Source organism: Lolium rigidum, unplaced genomic scaffold, assembly GCF_022539505.1.
Source record: "Lolium rigidum isolate FL_2022 unplaced genomic scaffold, APGP_CSIRO_Lrig_0.1 contig_34108_1, whole genome shotgun sequence".
Classification (NCBI taxonomy): Eukaryota; Viridiplantae; Streptophyta; class Magnoliopsida; order Poales; family Poaceae; genus Lolium; species Lolium rigidum.
Genome location: NW_025900258.1, coordinates 1 through 19,669, shown reverse-complemented (window position 1 = coordinate 19,669; position 19,669 = coordinate 1). Strand labels below are relative to the sequence as shown.

At 48.2% G+C, this 19,669-nt stretch overlaps 1 protein-coding gene across 1 annotated transcript; it reads right to left on the bottom strand.

Annotated features, from left to right (window-relative positions):
- Nucleotides 1-439: 439 nt before the first annotated feature.
- LOC124681109 (receptor-like serine/threonine-protein kinase SD1-8) lies at nt 440-11,415 on the bottom strand. Its single transcript, XM_047216067.1, has 7 exons — nt 10,152-11,415; nt 2,324-2,458; nt 2,004-2,179; nt 1,605-1,815; nt 1,279-1,516; nt 1,040-1,190; nt 440-942 (listed from the first exon to the last, which is right to left on the bottom strand). The coding sequence occupies exons 1-7, from the start codon at nt 11,410-11,412 to the stop codon at nt 622-624; spliced, it is 2,493 nt and encodes an 830-aa protein (XP_047072023.1). The 5' UTR covers nt 11,413-11,415; the 3' UTR covers nt 440-621.
- Nucleotides 11,416-19,669: the final 8,254 nt, after the last annotated feature.

Below are 19,669 nucleotides of genomic sequence, written 5' to 3'. Positions count from 1 at the left end.
TGCTCGTTCCCTGTTCTGCCCCTTCGGCGGGTTGTAACTGATAAACCTATGCTCTCCTTCTTTTAAATGAAATGAAACGCAAAGGCTTTTTTGCGTTTTCTCGAAAAAAAAGATTATATCTTAGTTAAGAGAAGACAAATCTCTTTTTCCTATTTCTCTCTCCTCCATGTCATCAATTAGCCTACGTGGTGTTGCTAAGATACTTGCTTTTAAGGGCTCGACTTTTACGGGGACTGCTAGATATGCTGGAAGCCATCCGATTTAGGACCTGGACGATCTCCTTGCTCGACTCCGTAGGTTGTTTCAGTAGCTAAATTTAGCTGGAGATGTGAATTTCAGGTGGATTCAGGTGCAGGCCCATGACGTTCCCGCGGTCGCTGGTTTTGAAATCAGCGGCCGCAACGGCGACGGAGGTCATCGCCGCCGTTTGCAAGGTGAAGAACCTCAAGCCCCGCCAATCCATTGATTTGACTTTGCTGTACAATTGTGTAAACACATCTAAACTTGCCCAGTAGCCGGGCAAATTTCACTCAAAATTCACCGCTAAAACCTATGCAACTCACAACACCGTCGCAGTCTTTCCCAGTCGCGCTCCGATCGATCGGCCGGTCGGCGCCATCTCTACCGTCCCTCGATGATGGTGATGGTCATGCTGTCCACGAAGCTCCCGTCGGCCCTGCTCGACGACGTGTCCTCCGTCGTCGCCGCCGCCGCGGCTCTCCTCGCGGCGAAGCCGGGCTGCTTGGGTGCCGGCAGTGAGGCGGCGTCGGCGGCGGCCAGCATCGTGAGCGCCTGCGACATGAGGGGCCGGTCCTCCGGGTTCTCCTGCACGCACAGGAGCCCCACCTTGTGGCACTTGAGCACCTCCTCCGGGTCGAATGTCCCCTGCAGGGTCTCGTCCACTAGATCCAGGCTCTTCCCCTCGCTCAGCAAGCTCCATGCCTGATGACAAGAATTTTAGAGATACTGGCGGGTGAGAAACTCAGAGGTGCTTAACTAGGTCTTGGATTTTGCTGTTCAGGCTTGTTCAGGCTTTTACATGTGCTAGAAGGTTCAGGTGGTTGGAGTAGCTGTAGACACCTCTGTTCCTTATACCGGTGATGATCTCCAGCACTATGACGCCGAAGCTAAACACGTCTGATTTCACCGAGAAAACCCCGTCCATCGCGTACTCGGGAGCCATGTAGCCACTGCACAGAACCATGTAAAGATCAGCCATGTCAGGGGACTGACATTGTCAAGTTATTGAATTGTTTGTCGAAACTTTTAACTACTTACTATGTGCCAACCACTCGAAGGGTATTGATTTCAGAGTCGTCCCCGCCGAATATCCTTGCCATGCCAAAGTCTGAAATTTTAGGAGTCATGTCCTTGTCCAGAAGGATATTTCCTGTCTTCAGGTCTCTGTGGACGATCCTGTATCTCGAGTCCTGGTGAAGGTACAGTAAACCTCGGGCGATACCCTCGATTATGCGGTACCGGGTTCGCCAGTCGAGAAGCATGCTCTTGGATTTGTCTGATAACATATGGAAAGTTAATTGGTGCTTGTTCCTTGAAAGTTAAGAGAGAACTTTCATGCTCACAGAGGTTAATTAGGTTTATACCAAACAGAAAGAAGTCCAGGCTTTTGTTTGCCATGTATTCGTATATGAGTATCTTTTCTTGTCCACAGATGCAGCACCCAATAAGTCGAACAAGATTCCGATGCTGGAGTTTTGCTATCAACATGACCTCATTCTTGAACTCATCGGGACCCTGCGCTGATGCCTTCGAAAGCGTTTTAACAGCTATTTCTTGTCCATCTTCAAGCATACCCTGTATTTTTTAAGCAAGTATTGTTAATCAGACATATGCGAATGCTCTGTAATATGAAAACTTAAAAAAGGTCATATTTGATTTTGAGAGTTTTTGACTACTGATGACGTAACTTGTTTGCAAGAGCTAAAGTTCCAATTTTCCGATGCTTCGAAACTACCAATGAATTGTCTTTGAAACTTCAGTACCTTGTATACTGGCCCATAGCCACCTTCACCAAGCTTATTGTCAGCTGAGAAGCCCTCTGTGGCTGCTGCTATAGTCTCCAAATCATATATTGGCAGGTCCAGGTCAGCCCCATGACTAGTTCCTTCGCTTTGTAGTGTTCTGCTGTGCAAAACACCACTCCATTTACTTGGTGTTTCTATTGGAACAACAAATTTAGAAATGAAATCAGCAAATAATAGGTTAGTTATTTTCCTTATGATTATTCTTTTATATTTCGACTAAAAAGAGCTAATGTTTTTATTTTCAGGAAGCAAGAGACACATAGATCATTTGGAGTTACCTGATAATCTTGCTTTTGTCCTCTTTCTTTTCCAAAAGAAGAACCCTATAAGTGCTAGAATAACTGCCAGTACACAGATGCTGACGGCAGCTGCAATTATAACTTTCACCTTCTTTTTAGACTTACTAACTGAATCTGCGCAAGAAATTACCAATATTAGTTTGATCATGGACACGATTGTAGATAAAGCATCCAACTGTGTTCATAAGAAAAAAAACATTTGTCTGTGTATAGCATATATATTACATTAATATGCACAGGGGTGTTATGCTACTTTTGAATTCTGACCATTCACTTGGCTGATAAATGTAAGCATTTGTACAGCTGCTAAACAAAGAGAGTATTGCAAACAGAACATACTTGCATTTTGCAGTGGTGGATGTTATTAGCTAACCGTGACTTTGTGTTGAAGTATTCACGAATGTCGACATGGAAACATAGGTTGTATAAATCTAGTTATATATGGAATTAAATCTATTCTGATTTGTTCATCTGTGTGATCTTTTGTACAGAAGTTCATGATCTGATATGTAGGTTGTATAAAATTCTGCACATATGAGGGCTTACTAGTTCATTCAAAATATTCTCAACCATGGATATGACAATGTTAAGGTGTCAAATGCTTTATGTAACACTTTGTAGAACACTGGATGCAATTGGGTCAAATGCTGGTGGGTGGTCCTGCCCTACCAAGTTTTAAGCTTTTCAAGTCTGTGGTCCTGTTCTGTAGAATTCTGAACACAGCATACAGCAAGGGGTTCCATGCCTAACCTTGACTATGACACCGTGGATCCAAATGCCTCGCTCACAGTACACAAGCTACGATCATGTGGGAGTTGAGCTCTTATAATGTTGCAGGTGCAAAGCAAAAACTAGTCCAACATCTGTCCTTCTCCAACAGAAATATTTGAATGATGATGTGATATGTCTAAATACATTGCTGACGAAGAAGTCTTCAGATAGTTCAGTAACAGCTTCCAAGCTGTGAAGTATTGGAGTGCCAACAACTTGTCCAGGTATGTTGATTTTCTTGCTTGCGTGTCTTGATTATTTCCTTTGAAAATGGAGCATCAGCTATTACATAATTATGGCGACACCTTGCCTGCTAATCCTTGAAATCCACTAAAGAAGTAATACGAAACTGCTAGGTTTTTTTCTCTGACAGTGTAAATATGTAGTGTATACTCAGTTTGGTACCAAAACATGCAAATTGTTTGGTCCCTTCCAACTGAATGTAATATCAGACTGATAGGACCCTCTCCTCCTTTCTTCGTTACTTCCGGTGATTCTTTACCCCACATATCCGTGAACGAAATGAAAGAATTAAGTACCAAGATTCAGGAATGCATCAGTTATGGGTCATACAGGTTAACCACATGTGGAAACACACATCCACACCTAAGAAAAACATGTGGATTTGGACATGGTTGGGTGTCATTCATCACAATGTCCTGCGATTCCTCACGGCATTTAGACCTGATGGTCGACCACCATCCAGCTTACTACCAAATATGGAACCAGTGCAATAGAAACATCTAACCTCACTCTAAGATTTGGACTAGATGGTCCTCGCTTTATGAGTGACTTGGACCATTCCAACACGAAAAGGCTATGTTCGCTTCTTCCTGAAGGAAAGAACATATCGTGTCCGTTTTCGCTTAGCAGGGCCACTGGTGATCAGATTAGGACCGGAACTGTGCAGCAGCAGGACCAGCTCTAAAGTGAGATCGACATGCTAAGTTCCTTCTAACTTGTCAGGTCAATTTACTGGTTAATTTCCCATGTGCAGCTATTTCAGGAATGAACTGTGACTGGATGATTGGGATGTGTGGAGTTGCTTGGATTGGAATCAATTTCTGCATCGACAAACCGTGCTACTTCCACTGGATCAGACCGTGAAGTCACATCAGGGTGATCATCTGAAAGACCACGGTACAGGGATACATTCCACGTGGAGACATATGAGATTTTGGTAAGAGTTGTAGCCTAATCTCGTTCAGGTGGCTAAGCTTAGTTTTTGTCTCCATGTATATCATGGAGATTCTCTTCTCCTGAAGTGAAGCTTATCCAAGCCATCCCTTGCAAAATGACAATTGCTAGCTTGCACAGGTATATGGTTGGTTCTGATATCAAAATTCCTAATTCTATGACTGCTCACTGAGCCTTGACCCATAGGGTCTGCATAGGATCCGCTTGGGGTATCCAGCAGGGAAGACAGCAGAAGCAGCTAGCACAGAATATTTTCAATGTGTAATCATTTTATAGATGACGATTTCTGCTACCAGTCGTTGCTGTCAGTTTGTGCTCTTCCAGAAAAGCTCGGATAGGTGCTCGGCAAGCGCTTGGCTGATCAAGAAGCTCAGGGGGAACTTCATGACCAACAATCAGATGGGCACGCGGAGAAGAATCTTGGCGGCACCCCAAAGAAGGGGAAATTGCAAGATGTGTGGCATGGAAAGGCCGGTCAGCGTGAGGTGGAGGTGGTGTACAAGAGAAACAAGAAGACGACTCAAGCTGGCGCAAAGCTAGCGGGTAAACTGGCGAGACCAAACGTGTGGTCTCGCCAGCAGCAATGAGTTGCCTATCCTTCAACTGTCGGGGGGCCGGGAACGCCCCGACAGTTCGTGATATCGTTACTATTTCCCGGGTTTCAGATGCTCGTTTAGTCTTCTTGTGTGAAACTAGGCAAAATAAAAATAAAATGCGTCGTCTTCGTCTTAGGTTAGGTCTTAAAGGTTTTGATGGTGTCAATTCTGAAGGTCTTAGTGGTGGTCTCGCTTTGTTTTGGCATGAGAGTTGGTTTGTAGATATCAAAGCTATGAATAAAAACTATATTGATGCGTATGTGCGTGTGTCTCAAAACGCCCCTCTTTGGCGTCTTACTTGTGTTTATGGTGAGCCTCGAGTGGAAAATCGTCACACCTTTTGGGAGGCTCTGCAAAATCTATGTATGGAATCTGATCTTCCCTGGTTAGTTTTTGGAGATTTTAATGAATGTCTCTGGCCAGAAGAGCACTTTTCGTGTACCCCCAGGCCTGTGAGGCAAATGGAAGATTTTAGAGATGCGCTTAACATATGTCATTTGCATGATCTAGGCTTCTCTGGCACACCTTATACCTATGATAATAAAAGGAAGGGGAATGCAAATGTTAGGGTGAGATTAGATCGTGCAGTTGCAACTCATTCTTGGAGAGATTTGTTTTGTGACACAACTGTGCAGCACTTGGTTTCTCCCTGTTCTGATCATCAACCAATTTTAATTAATTTGATGCAGGAACAACGGAGATGCAATCAAGCACCGAGAAGGCAATATGAAGTGTTTTGGGAACGGTCAATGGAATTGCCAGAAAAGATTGCTGCAGCCTGGGAGAGCACAGGACAGAAAAATGATCTGGGGTCAGTGCACCAGGGACTGGACAGGGTCATGACCGAACTGCAGCAGTGGAGTAAAAAGAAGTTTGGTAACGTCCTTTGTGAACTAGGAAAATCCAGGAAGAGGTTAGAAGAACTAATGCTTAAAGGAGCAGATAATAGTGAAATAAGGAAGGAGACTGATCATATGAATGAGTTACTCTACCGTGAAGAGATGCTCTGGTTGCAACGGTCGCGGATAAGCTGGCTCAAAGAAGGAGATCGCAATACGCGTTTCTTCCATCAAAAGGCGGTCTGGCGAGCCCGCAGGAACAAAATAAAAAAGCTGAAGAATGCTGAAGGGGTGTGGAAGGACACACCCTCGGATATGGAGAGGATGGCCACCTCGTATTTTCAAGAATTATTCACCCGTGACCCATCCTTAAATGCAGACGATCTGATCAACCTTTTTCAGGATAAAGTCACAGCGGATATGAATGAGAACCTATGCAAAGATTTTACAGACACTGAAATTGGAGACGCACTCTTCCAGATAGGTCCTCTAAAAGCTCCAGGAGTGGATGGGTTTCCAGCGAGGTTCTATCAGCGGAACTGGGCAACACTGAAAGAGGAAGTTATTAACGCGGTGAAGGTCTTCTTTGTGACAGGGCGCATGCCTGAGGGAGTAAATGATACTGCCATAGTCTTGATACCGAAAATTGAACAACCCGAGACCCTAAAGGACTTCAGGCCTATTAGCTTGTGTACAGTGTTGTACAAGGTACTGGCGAAGTGCATGGTTAACCGGCTACGGCCCATTCTTGGTGAACTCATTTCAGCAAACCAAAGCGCCTTTGTCCCTGGCAGGCTCATTACGGACAACGCTTTAGTGGCATTTGAGTGCATGCACTTTATTGAGCAAAATGTGAATACTAATAAGGATTATTGTGCATACAAGCTAGACCTCTCAAAAGCATATGATAGAGTGGATTGGGATTTTCTAAAGAAAGCGATGCAAAGATTGGGTTTCGCTCCCCGGTGGGTCAACTGGATAATGGCATGTGTGACCACGGTGAGTTATAAGGTTAAATTCAATGGAACCCTGCTGGATTCGTTTTCGCCTTCCCGGGGCCTCCGGCAAGGTGATCCCTTGTCCCCCTTCTTGTTTTTGTTTGTTGCAGATGGGCTATCCGCTCTTCTGCAGAAAGAGGTGGAAAACCAAACTATTGAGCCAGTGAAAATTTGCCGTAGAGCACCAGGGATATCTCACCTGTTATTCGCAGATGATACACTTCTATTCTTTAAAGCAAAGCAGGAACAAGCACACAAGGTAAAGGAGGTTCTAGAGAAGTATGCAAACAGCACGGGGCAGCTAATTAATCCCAGCAAATGCTCAATCATGTTTGGAGCATCATGTCCAGGGGAAGTACGGGAAGAGGTTAAAGCGATACTGCAAGTGGTGCAGGAGTCTTTTGAAACTAAATATTTGGGATTGCCAACACCGGAAGGGAGGATGAATAAAGGAAAATTTCAAAGTCTTCAAGCGAAGTTAGCAAAAAGCCTAGTTGAATGGGATGACACTCACAAATCCCAAGCAGCAAAAGAGACCTTGATTAAGGCAGTGGCCCAGGCCCTCACAACATATGTCATGGGAATTTTTAAGCTACCATATGGACTGTGTGATGAACTAACCAAGCTGATCCGGGATTACTGGTGGGGTGCGGACAAGGGAAAAAGGAAAACACACTGGATCTCTTGGGATACCATGCTGCGGCCAAAGGATAAAGGTGGCATGGGATTTCGGGATATGAGGCTGTTTAACCAAGCACTACTAGCTCGCCAAGCCTGGCGGCTGATTGAGTTCCCTAATTCCTTATGCTCTCAGCTTTTGAAAGCAAAATACTATCCTAATGGCTTTCTAGTTGATACCGTGTTTACAGGTAATGGATCATCTACTTGGCACGCAATTGAATATGGATTGCAATTGTTGAAACAAGGTGTTATATGGAGAGTGGGCAATGGTGCAAACATCCGTGTATGGCGAGACCCCTGGATACCTGGAACCCCAAACTACAAACCTATTTCTGTCAAAGGAAGATGTAGATATCGATGGGTTTCAGACTTCCTCCATCCAGATGGTACCTGGAATGTGCCTAGACTGCAACTCTACTTCCTCCCTGAAGATGTGTCACTAATTCTGAAAATTAAGCCATCTAGAAGAAATGATGAAGATTTCCTAGCGTGGGAGCCAGATAAGCGCGGCTCCTTCTCGGTACGAAGCGCATATAGAGTGGCACTAGAGAACCAAATGTTACAACAAGGATTAGAAGCGACTAGCACTAGGCCTGATGGTCGCCGGCCAGACTGGAAGCTAATATGGCAGTGCCCAGTACCACCGAAGGTAAAGCACCTTGGCTGGAAAATTGCAAAGAATGCCTTGGCTACACAACAAAACAAACGACGCCGCGGCATGGAAACACCAGCAACATGCCTGATCTGCGGCCAGGAAGTAGAGGACACTTTCCATATATTCATCGGTGTCGACATGCTCGAAATCTCCGGTTAGCGATGAGGGAGGTTTGGAATCTGCCAGCCGACAACCTACCGATCCATACGGGGGTGGAGTGGCTGCTTCGGCTTGTTGCACCAAATCACCGAAGAACAGCGAGTGATGACACCGATGGTGCTGCGGAGAATCTGGTTTGCACATAATGAAACTACACATGACAAGGCTCTACCGTCGATTGAAGGCTCCAAACGATTCTTAATGAGCTACCTGGATTCACTCTTGCTAATTAAGCAACATCCCATGGCAGATTTAGAGAAGGGGAAGATGGTGATCTCACAGGCAGGGTTCCAGCCTAACAAACACATGTGTAGAGGAGAAAAGAAGAATAAGCAGAAGTGGATGCCTCCAGCGAGGGGTGTACTGAAACTCAATGTTGATGGCTCCTATGCCAATGATTCGGCTGGAGCAGGTATAGTAATCAGAGACCACGATGGAACTGTGATCCTCACTGCTTGTTGGCAGCTTCAACATTGCATAGACTCTACAGAGGCAGAGATAGCAGCAATGGAATTGGGTATTGCCCAGGCCATGACAGTTACCACTGGCAGGTTTATGATCGAGTCAGACTGCGTGGAAGCAATTACTTTGATCAAGGAAGGCACTCCGAACCTGACGAAGTATGCTTCAAGAATTCAAGTAGTTAGGGAGATGATTCGGGAAAGGGAAGTTCAAGTCGCTAAGGTTGATCGTACTAGTAACTATGTTAGTCATCTGTTAGCGAATTTAGGTAGAACTCATGGATGGACTCGTGTGTGGCTCCGTCATTTCCCCCAGGAAGTGGCTGGTGCTTTAGACATTGATTGTAATTCTACCCAAAGTTAATAAAATTCCTTTTCCCTCGCAAAAAAAAAGAAAAGCTCGGATAGAACAAATGCTTACTTGGCAGGCACTACAGGCCCAACAAAAGGAAGATGCATTGGGTAGAAACGATAGAAGAACAATCAAAGGTTCTCAAGGCATATCAAAATTGCTAAGTTCCCCCTAAAGCTGCTAGGAACGAGCGATTAACTAAGTGCTCGTTTGGCACCTCCTAATTTTTATTTCACTTGGCAGAAATGAAATGACATGGATGCTATCATTTCATCGGTCAAATTGATATTCCAAGCTGAAAAATCATGTTTGCTGCCACGAGGACTTATGAAATGAAATGATTTCCACAAGAATGGCATGGTTATAGATAGAAATTGACTTAACATACAATACCAGTTCTTAGAATTTGCAACTGAAATGACGGTTCTTGTAGTTGTATGACAGCCAAACACGTTGGATGGAATCTTGATTTAGTTCCGGCACGAAATGATGGCCTCTAAGTACTTTCACGTTTATGTGGAACCAAGAATTGGCTTGTTTTTAAAGTTTGCTTTATCTGTTGTCTTTCCAGGATTTGATCACAACCTCTCATCTAACCAAGCTTTAAGCTACTGTATAATAATACTATCCGTTAACCAAAGGTGCTGATTAGTCACACTTGCATTATGATATGAATATGACTATACTCAAAGTATAGCTTTTTCTTCACAATCGTAATGAATTATTCTATTTTCTTTTTCCCTCCTAAAAAGTGGGTTTGACTACTCAGATTGGTGAGTACTCAAAAGAGTGGAGTGAGGCCCAAATGCATGGAGAGATGCCCCTCACTGATTAAACCCTGTGCTGAAAGCAAGATCTAGGTCGGCATTCCACCACTCTCACTTGTTTGATCGGGACAAACTAAAGTCGTGCGCACATGGCAAAAAGCTAAATGCCCAAGAGAACCCAAAACAAAATGACCAGATGCCAATGCTGTCTGTAATCTTGCGCGTCAGATGATAGGTCGGAACAAATCTCACCAACCAGCATGCATCATGATGAGTAATCACATGGCAGAATTACGAGAGAAAAATAATGCTGATCGGGACACGTACGTACCGAGATCGGCGGCGGCGAGGCGGACGTAGAGGTCCTGGCCGAAGCTTGGGTACACGCGGAGGTCGGCGAGCGCGCCGCTCCACATGACGCAGCCGCGGCGTCCGAACGCGGCGCTGAGGTTTGCGCTCGCGTACGCCGTGCACGAGCAGTTCCCCAGGCACCTCTCCCGGCAGTCCGCGAGGCTGGCGGCGAGGTCCAGCACGACGGCCGTCGTGTCGGGCACCTTGGCGTGCGGCACCACCGCGAACCCGTCCGTGCCGTTGCCGCAGTCGAGCGGCGTCGCGCGCGCGCACCCGGCGCGGTTGTCCCGCAGCGCCCACGCCTCCGGCGAGCGCGGCGCGAACCCGCGCAGGCACGAGCACACCGGGAAGCCGTTGGTGTCGCACACCCCGTTGGCCCCGCACGGGTTCACGGCGTCGCACTGGTCCTTGGGCGCGTACCAGTACATGTTCCACGCGCTCGCCGCCCAAACCCATGTCCACCGCTGCAACAGCCCGCCGCCGGCGCCCGTGCTGTTCAGCGCCAGCCGCGACAGGAAGCTCGAGTTGGGCACTTGGAAGCTGTAGCTCACCTCCTTGGGCGTGTTCACGAACCGGAAGCTGAACCCCGTGTAGGTCACCGTGTCCGGGACGCCCGTGAACTGGAGCCCGTCCCACGGCCCTGACCGCCACACCTTCTCGCCACCGTTCCAGATGAACACCTCCGGGTCGCCCGAGGTGTCCATGGCCGCCACCACCGGGCCAGGGGACGGGTCGGACGGGCTCGTCCACGCCGTCAGCGTCATGTTCGCGCCGGTCGCGAAGTCCATCCCGACGCGCATCCCCGGGAGCAGAGTGTCGGTGGGGTGGTCGAACCCCTGCCACGCCACGCGCCCGCCTGCGTCGGAGACCACCAGGTTGCCGTCGTCCCGTATCCGCGCCGTGCACCCTCCTGTGACGGCGCCGGCGGGCGGGGAGACGGACCAGACGACGGTGGAGTTGGCGTCGGCGACGGCGAGCGTGCCGTCGGCGGAGACGGACAGGGTCGCGGCGGCGATGTCCTCCACGGGGCCAGGGACCGGGTCGGCGCGGTTGGCGACCCAGACGACGGTGCGGACGGAGACACGGGCGTACCACACCCCGACGTAGGTGTTGTTGGAGCCCGGCGGAGTGAAGAAGCCCAGCACGAAGCTGCCGCTGCCCGGCGAGACCAGCGTGTCGTTGCCCCTCAGCGGCTGGCCCGGCGAGATGATGTCTCGGGCGTGGGAAGCCGTCGAGAGCATCAGCAGCAGCTGGAGGAGGCAGAGCCGCTGGCTAGTCATGGCCGCGGGGAGCGCAGCGGCTGGACAGAGTAGCTGTTAAGCTCGCGGCGAAGATGCGAGAGCATCCTCCTGATTGAGTTAATTAAGTGTACACGGAGCTTTCAGTAAGGCCGCGGCGAGCGCTTCTTCAATTATAAAGGAAGTGTCATGAATTTGCTATAGTATAATTTCCTCAAAGGGATTTGCTAGAGAACTAGCTTTGTGCATCATGATTCGGGTTAGTTATAAGTTGTAACATGACTTGCGACTTGAGATTTGATGACATCATAGTTAGTTCTTAGGGCACGACGCAAACGGACGCTGTTTTCGTCCGCCGTGACCGGAAATGCGTCTGGGGCCTGTTCCAGCGGGGCGACGCAAAGTGGCCGGGCCGTCCGCGGAGACGCAAACCTGGCCCAAATATGCGTCAGGTTTGCGTCGCGGCGGACGCTCGGCGGACGCGCAAAGTGTCCGCTCGCTTCCCCACCGGGCTCGCCTGGCAGCGAGTCTGCATCGAGGGCGTCGATTCAGGCGGTCAGCGCTTCCGCGTCTGCGCCGCAGCCTTCGCCATAGATTCAGGCGGTCAGCGCTTCCGCGTCTGCGGCGCAGCCTTCGCCATCAATGGCGCGGCTTCCTGTTCTGCGCGCGCACTGGCGGGCGGCGGCTGGGCTTCTGCGCCGCCTTCAATGGCATCGTATCCCCCGCGCGCCCCGCCCATAAAAGTCCACCGGCCGCATCGCTCCTTCGCCCACACCTCCACAACCACCACCACCGCCGCAGCGCCATGGGGAAGAAGAATGACTTCGAGGCCTCCGGCAGCGGCAGCAAGAAGATCCCGCTCCCCGTCTCGGTGGGAGGCTCATGCACGGCAAATGGATGCCGTGCGACGACGCCCGGTCCGGCGTGCGGCTGCACTGGTGGCTGGCGGCTCGGCTGCCGCCGGGTGCCTATCCCTCCGATGCACTGCGCGCGAGCCTGATCGGACCGCGGAGATCCGGGGCAGGAGGCGGTATCTGCCGGCGGACCTCCGCGACGATCCGGCGTACGCCATCGACTCCGAGCTTTGGCGTACGTACCTGTCCACGGAGACGGAGAGGAGACAAAGGGCAGGCTTCATGGGCGACAGGGATTACCCCTTCGGCCCTGCACCGCCGGCTCGTCGTGAGCAGGCGCCGACGCGTCGTGAGCAGGCGCCGACGCGACGTCAGCACACGCAGCACAACGACGCCGGCGACGACGACGAAGCCTACGCTGTGTACGACGACGACGACGACTACATCGAGGCGCTCGCGTACCATAGCGAGGAGGCGAAGGACGACAGCGACGACTTCGTCGCTGTCGTCTTCCACGAATGGCAACAGGCCTTTGAGGAGGGCCGGAACTTCGAGTTCCCGGAGAACATGACGGACGACGAGATGGCGAAGGTCGCCGTCCTCGTCTCCGAGCACGACGCGCCTGTGCAGCCGCCGCTGCCCCGCTACGCCACCGCCGTCATGCCGCCGGGCTCGTCGGCGGATGAGCGCACTCGACAGGCGCTCCTGGAGTCAGCGGCGCCTCCGCCACCGCCGCCACGGCCGCAGGCCTGGGCGCCTCCACCGCCGCCACGGCCGCAGGCCTGGGCGCCTCCACCGCCGCCATAGCCGCAGTACTGGGCCCCTCTACCGCCGCCACAGCCGCAGTACTGGGCCCCTCCACCGCCGCCACAGCCGCAGCCTCCTCAACCTCCAGCACCGGCAGCGCGCCCGGCGTACGCTCCCCCGGATGCCAACTGGCCTTGGGTCGTACCGGACTTCATCGTGATCGACAGCGACGACGAGCAGCACAGCGGCGAGGAGCAGTAGGCGTTTTAGGTTTATTTTTTAAGTATGTAAACTATGTTTCATGTTTAAAAAAAAGGATTCGTCCTAAAAAATGCGTCGTGCCGCTGGAGCCACCCCCGACGCAAACGGGCGCGCGGTCGATTTCGACTAAAAGGGTCGACGCAAACGGACGCGCGCGGACGCTAAAATGCGTCACGCCGCTCGAGATGCCCTTAATCGTCTGAGAAATAGTCACACCCTTCGTCAAAAGCCTCGGTCGACCGGTTAGCCTTTTGGAGGAGGGCAGCCGATTGACAACGCAAGAGTTCGGGGTGTTCGTAACTTCACGCTTCACCCATTTTCATTTTTGTAAATGAAATGAGTCCAAGTTAAAAAAAAAAAATTGTCTTCTATATTTTCCATATGGGATCCCTGGAATCGAACCCGGCATTAGTTGGATGGAGTAAGATAATTCTTCCTTATTACAGTAGAGAAAGGAGAGCGCTAGCGATAAGCCGGCTGCCACGAAGGAACCCCCGACGTCCATTTAAACCAACCCCAACTATTAGATGAAACCAAACGGACTCCCTGCAAACACCCCAATATGCAATTAAATTTGTATCATAATTGCGGTGTCCAACAAATCCTATTCCGGCCAAACTGAGCGATTAGCCACGCGACGTTGTCACTGTCATTGGCGGAGCTCTGTAGCCATGGCGCGTTTTTTGCACCAGTTGTTTTTTTTTTTGCACCAGTTGTTGGAGAGAGCGAGGCGCCATCCGTCTGCCCCAACAAACAAAATTGTTGAATTGGTGTCCACCAATAGAACGTTGCAAATGTTGCTTGCAAACACCTTGCTTAGTCCACGTTGCCTGCAAATTGGGTTTAGTGCACACCTGCATTGTTGATCTTGCACGTGTACCACTGGTGTAAGTATTTTGTACCATTAAGCATGAATGTGAGGTGTTGTAGCAAATTATACTAAGAACTTGCTGAATTTAGAAGAAAAAATGATGAATTGGATGGTGCATTGTGGTACACTCTAATATGAATTGGATGGTGCATTGTTTCACATATATTACGCACTCTAACATCGTTAGCCAACCAAAAATGTTACATACTCATTGTTGTAATAGTCAACATATGTAGGAATCCTTTGCAAATCATGAATCTGAGGCTAATTTTGATGGGGGTTACATCCCTGTAGCTGATGATGGAGTTCACACTGAAGAAGACAGTTACAAAGCACAAGAGTCTGAAGAGAATGCTAACCAAAAAGAAGCTGCATTTGATGTGTTACAAGAAGAGAAAGTTAAGCTACAATTTGATGACATTGAAGATGATGTTTCATCACAACCAACCGTACCATATTTAGGAATGACATCTGACCACCCTGACGATGCATAGAAGTTCTACAACGAATATGCCTAAAAAAGGGTTTTGGGACATGGCCAACGCATAGGTCCTAAAACATTGATCAAGAGGGTGTTCGAGTGTGTGCACTCAAGGAAGACCGTTGACAACACAAAAACAGAATGCACATCTGAGAGCACATCAGGTAGCAAGAAGGGAGGTGTGGCAATGGAGGTGACAGATACAAGGCAACGCAACAGGTTGTTGCTCGACGACTGCAAAGCCACATGATTATTGATATCCAGGAAGTCAGATCTGCAATGATATACTTTGTTGAAGAGCACACTCATAAGATGATGTAACAGGAGAACCCAACAAGATACTATAGGTCACACCAAAAAAATGTTCTTGAAGAGGATTACCAAATGATAGTGGCTCTCCACAACCACAACATATCAACGTCTGATTTCATGTACATTCTTGTGGATGCGGATGATGGAAACCCTAGAACCCTCCCCATTATTGTAATGTTGTGACCCTGCATACCACTGCATGTTGTAGTATGCCAGTCGTTGATATAACATTCACGAAGTACCATTCCGCAAATATTACATCCCTCAGAGTAGTACAACAGAACATAGCAGGTCCATAACTCATTTCATTAATATTACAAACATGATACACATATCGTCTCGGAGCTCCTCTTGGGTCCGAAGAGGGATACTCCTGGGTTCGGGGCGAACCCAACTTAGCTTACAATATAAAAGTCTCACTAAGTTATACATTTATTATTCCGAGCAGCTAAATACTAAGAGTTCGGACTGCTCGGCTACTACTACTACTCGAGATGTTTAGGCTTGATCTCCTCCGGAAGCCTCCCCGGATCCGTAGACGATGAGGTAGTCTACGCCTTCGATACCTCCCGAGAGGTCTGGTTCTTCATAGCCGATGATCTCGGCTCCTTCATTGTTGTCGTAGTCCTCCTCCAGACGATTCAGACAATCTAAGCAAGGGATTTAAGATTGGGATGAGTACGAGTGTACTCAACAAGTTCATTATAGATAAGAGGTGTTTAATGCACTAGCTACGATATTAGACCAAAAAGTCTAACACCAATGCAAGTTTTGATAAACATTTCTTCAAGAGATTGCTTTTATTCCAAAGAGCTATGTCCGTCAGCCTTCACCGGTTTACTAGAACTTCATGGAGCTCCTTTCCGGCCGCGTTCGCAGTTCCTTATCCCGGAACAGGGAGTGACAGGTCACGGTTCTTTACACTCTGCAGAGGTGTGTTGCTTTACCCATAAGAGATCTTAACCTTGGTGCCAACCGGGCAGCTCTCCCGTTCACACTTCCTATGGTGTGAGGCCCGGTATAAGGTCATAGCCAATCATATTCCTCCGCTACCTCGCACACCCACCCTTTTGTAAGACCGTCTTCCCCTATATCCATCGAGAGACCGTTCCAGGCATTTGTTCTCCCCTATACCAATTAAGGTAGACCGTTCCGAACAATTTTATATGCCCTCCCCTATCAACCATGGATAGACCGTTCCGGACGTCTTACAATCCATCATAGACCGCATTACCATGGGGACTTTAGGCTTCCCCGGCCTACCGCTTGTCCCTCAGGATACAAGTGTCTACGGCAAGCGCATCCGTTGATGTACAAGAGGTGGAAATACGATTGACTATTCCGTCCCACTCCAGATCTTATGGTTAACACGGTTATTACGGCACAAGAATCACTGGTGACATTTGTTGTTTAATCCTAGATGGATATAAACCCTTGCAATGGAACCTCCACCATATCAACACAATCCATGGTTCCATTGCCCACCACATAGTCATATTCATAGTTGTGAAAGTAGTGGTTTTGGTTTTTATGCGATAGTGATAACCATAGTACTTTGCAAGTAATTTGCTAGAAATACTCAAATGACATGAGCAAGTGATGAACTTGCCTGAACACTGCAAAGTTTTGCAGTTGGAAGGTGTGGACTGACCCTTGTCCTCTGTCTCTGAAAAATAGCATCATTGTCCGATAAGGGCAATGGTTAAAGAAGCAATTATGCATGCTTTCCATTTTTAGGGTTTGTTCCCCCCTTCCTGATGTCTTATAATTTTATGTGAGAGGTAATTACTAAGAATGATTTGGAGATACTTAATTTAGGGTAAAATACAATCTTGAAATATTGTCAAGATGTTTTTAAAGTCCAATTGCATTAATGGACTTATTTTCATTATTGAAAATAATATGAGTGATTTAAATTATTATTTAAATCATCAAAATAAGACTTATTCTTAATTGTCTTCAAAAATTCTGTTTGGTATTTTATTTAAATAGAGAATTTTATGTTGATCCATTTTCATATTTTAAGTTATTTTTTAAAGCTTCTAAGCATTTCTTATTTAATTTCAAAGTTTCTGTATTTTTATTAATTGTGAAATGCCTAAAATACCCTTGGGCCCCACCTGTCAGGTGGCCCAACGGGTTAGGTTTGGCCGACCCACCTGGTCCGGCCCAACCCGCTCACTCTCTCTCTCGCGCGCGCATCTCCTAACCCTAACCCTAACGAGCTTTAGTGACGCCGTGGTCGCCGCCGTCTTCTCCGATATTTTCCGGCTGCCTCCGGCCATCGCCGCCGCCGAGATGGGGCGCATCTGCACCGCCTCGTGACGGCGTACTAGATCATCGACGTCGATCTGGTCCTTGCCGCCCCTTTCGCCGATCCCCATCGTGTTCGTCCGCACGGTGGTGCGTGCTCACCGGCGCCTCTGGTGTGATGGCGCCGCCGTGGCCTTCGCCGCCGTGGTGCGGAGCGCTGCGGCGCTAGACGGAGCCTGTCCTGGCCTGGCCAGGTGCTGCCGTGCTTTCGGCGCGCGCCGCCGTGGCCGCCATGGTTGCGCCAGTCGTCTGCTCGCTCCAGGTACACGCCTCCTCCGATCACCTCCTCTCTCTCATCCTTGCCTGCTCTTCTTCTTCCTCCAGTAGCTCTGCTGCGCCTAACTCGATGTGTGTGCGCATGCTGCTTTGCTGCTGCGCTGATGCTTGTGTTGCTGTGCTGTACATGCGGCTCTGCCCCACTGGCCTTGACCATGGTTGCCATGGCCATGCCAGTGCTTGCGTTTCTGCGATGTGCAGTCCTGCTATTCTATCAATTTCTTGCTTAAATTCCCTTCTGTGGCTCTGTTCTTGTTACTAAGCTCGCCAGATGCTCAAATGTGTTCCTATAGGTTTGCTCCTGAGCATCTTGTAATGCTCAGGGACTGCCTAATGGCTACTGTCTTGCTACAATTAAATCCATTTGATTGCTTAGTGACTCTGGTTGTGGTGATGGTTTAATTATATGTGTGTGCTATTCATGTCAAGCTTGATCCAGTGGTACATCATGTATTTGATGTGCTTCTGGATACAATTACAGTTCCATCCATTTGTTGTCCGTGAAGCAATTGTTGATTATCTCGTGGCCAATTAATTATCTGGTCCATGCTCTGTTGCTTAGTGATGCTCTAGCATGCACTAGCATGCTATAGCAAGCTCTGATGATCATATGATCATCAACAGCTGGTCATTGGATTGCTTACCTATTGCCTGTGCCTTGCTGTGACTTATATCTGTGTATGTGTGTGGCACAGATCAGTGCTGGTGCTTGCTCAAGCATCAACTGATGCTTGCAGTGATCCTCTGGATCATGTGCATGGTTATGGTGACTTGGTTACTTGTATAATTCATTTATCTGTATTACCTTGCTTTGTTTGATGGATAAATGATGTGAACTGTGATACAGTGATGATCATATCAATTGATTGGCTTGGGCTAGAGGGATGCCAACAGTGGTTGGGAACGCTAGCTCTTCTTTGAACCCAGTCTGGGTGATGATATTTGTACTTGGCTTGGTGGTTTGGCTGTTTTAGGGGTTGAGGTGACCCTAGCAGTAGTCATATGCTGCCCTAGGGTAGCTCCCCTTTTTGTTGGCTTGCTGTGGCTCACCAAATGCTTTCTGGGTGATCCATTTATTGGATTGCCAGTAGCTCTTGATGTTGAAATCAAATAGACAATGTTTTGTCTAGGTCTGATGGTCAAACTAGCTGTAGGTGCCAAGTGTGTAGCTAGGCTAGCTTGTGCTCTCATCTCTTGGCTGGATTTCTTCGGTTATGCATTGATTGTCATAGCTGTTGTTCCCTTTAGATGATTTACCAGTGGCCTTACTCGCTTTTGCTTGCACCATATGGCTTAGTAGCCGGATGATGACACAACTTGGGTATCACACCCTTTTGATTATGTGTGATTGATGCATATGCTTATATATGAACAAAACCATCTCGGTTTGTTCATGATGCTTGGTATACCTCACTCCAGCTCCTAGAATTTGATGTTGGTGTAGAGGTATTGCTTCGTGTTGATCCGTTGGTTAATTTGCTTGCCCCGCTCCACTGGTGAGCTCCCGAAGCTTGGTTGGATTCTGTGGTGTTATGGAGCGAGATTGAACAGGTGAAGTCTGTTCTATCTCGTCCTAGCTGTTCTTGGTGTTCTTGGTGTTCTTGGTGGCTTACCAGAGCAATTCTGTCGATGCAATGATCTAGGGTTTACTGTGGCAAGTTTTATATGCTTCTGGCTTGCTCTGTTGGTCGACAGCACTCCTTGCAGCTTGTGGTGACTCACTCTGGCCTGGTGTGTTGTTACACATGCACACCGCCTTGTGTGCTGCCTGGTTGTGTGTGTGTGCAAGTCCAGCTTGGGACTTGTGCTGATGGGTTGGATCAGCTCGGCAGCTTGATCATATCCATCCTTTGCAATATTTGCTAACCTGCCAAGTGGCTTTGCCACTTGGCTTAATGATCTCGGTTGTTGTGTATGTGTGCAGGTATCAAGTACTGATCGGGATGAACTCAAGATCATCTGGATCAAAGGATTCTTGAAGATCAAAATGTAGTTTAGGTCATTTAAATAACTTGTAACTTTCCTTTTTACGTTTCTATTTATTCAATTCTTGTAATGTGTTGTAATTCCATAATTCAATTCTGAATATTGTAAAGACAATGTATTATGTGTGTGATTATCAATAAAGCTCAAGTTTTCCTTAAT

What these genes read in the sequence shown, in the direction of transcription:
- LOC124681109 (XM_047216067.1), bottom strand. Translation starts at nt 11,412, where the DNA reads ATGCTCTCGACGGCTTCCCACGCCCGAGACATCATCTCGCCGGGCCAG. An exon ending in CCTCGCCGCCGCCGATCTCG is followed by an intron (nt 2,459 to 10,151) that starts GTACGTACGTGT and finishes TTTCTTGCGCAG; the next exon opens with ATTCAGTTAGTAAGTCTAAA. An exon ending in GACAAAAGCAAGATTATCAG is followed by an intron (nt 2,180 to 2,323) that starts GTAACTCCAAAT and finishes TTGTTCCAATAG; the next exon opens with AAACACCAAGTAAATGGAGT.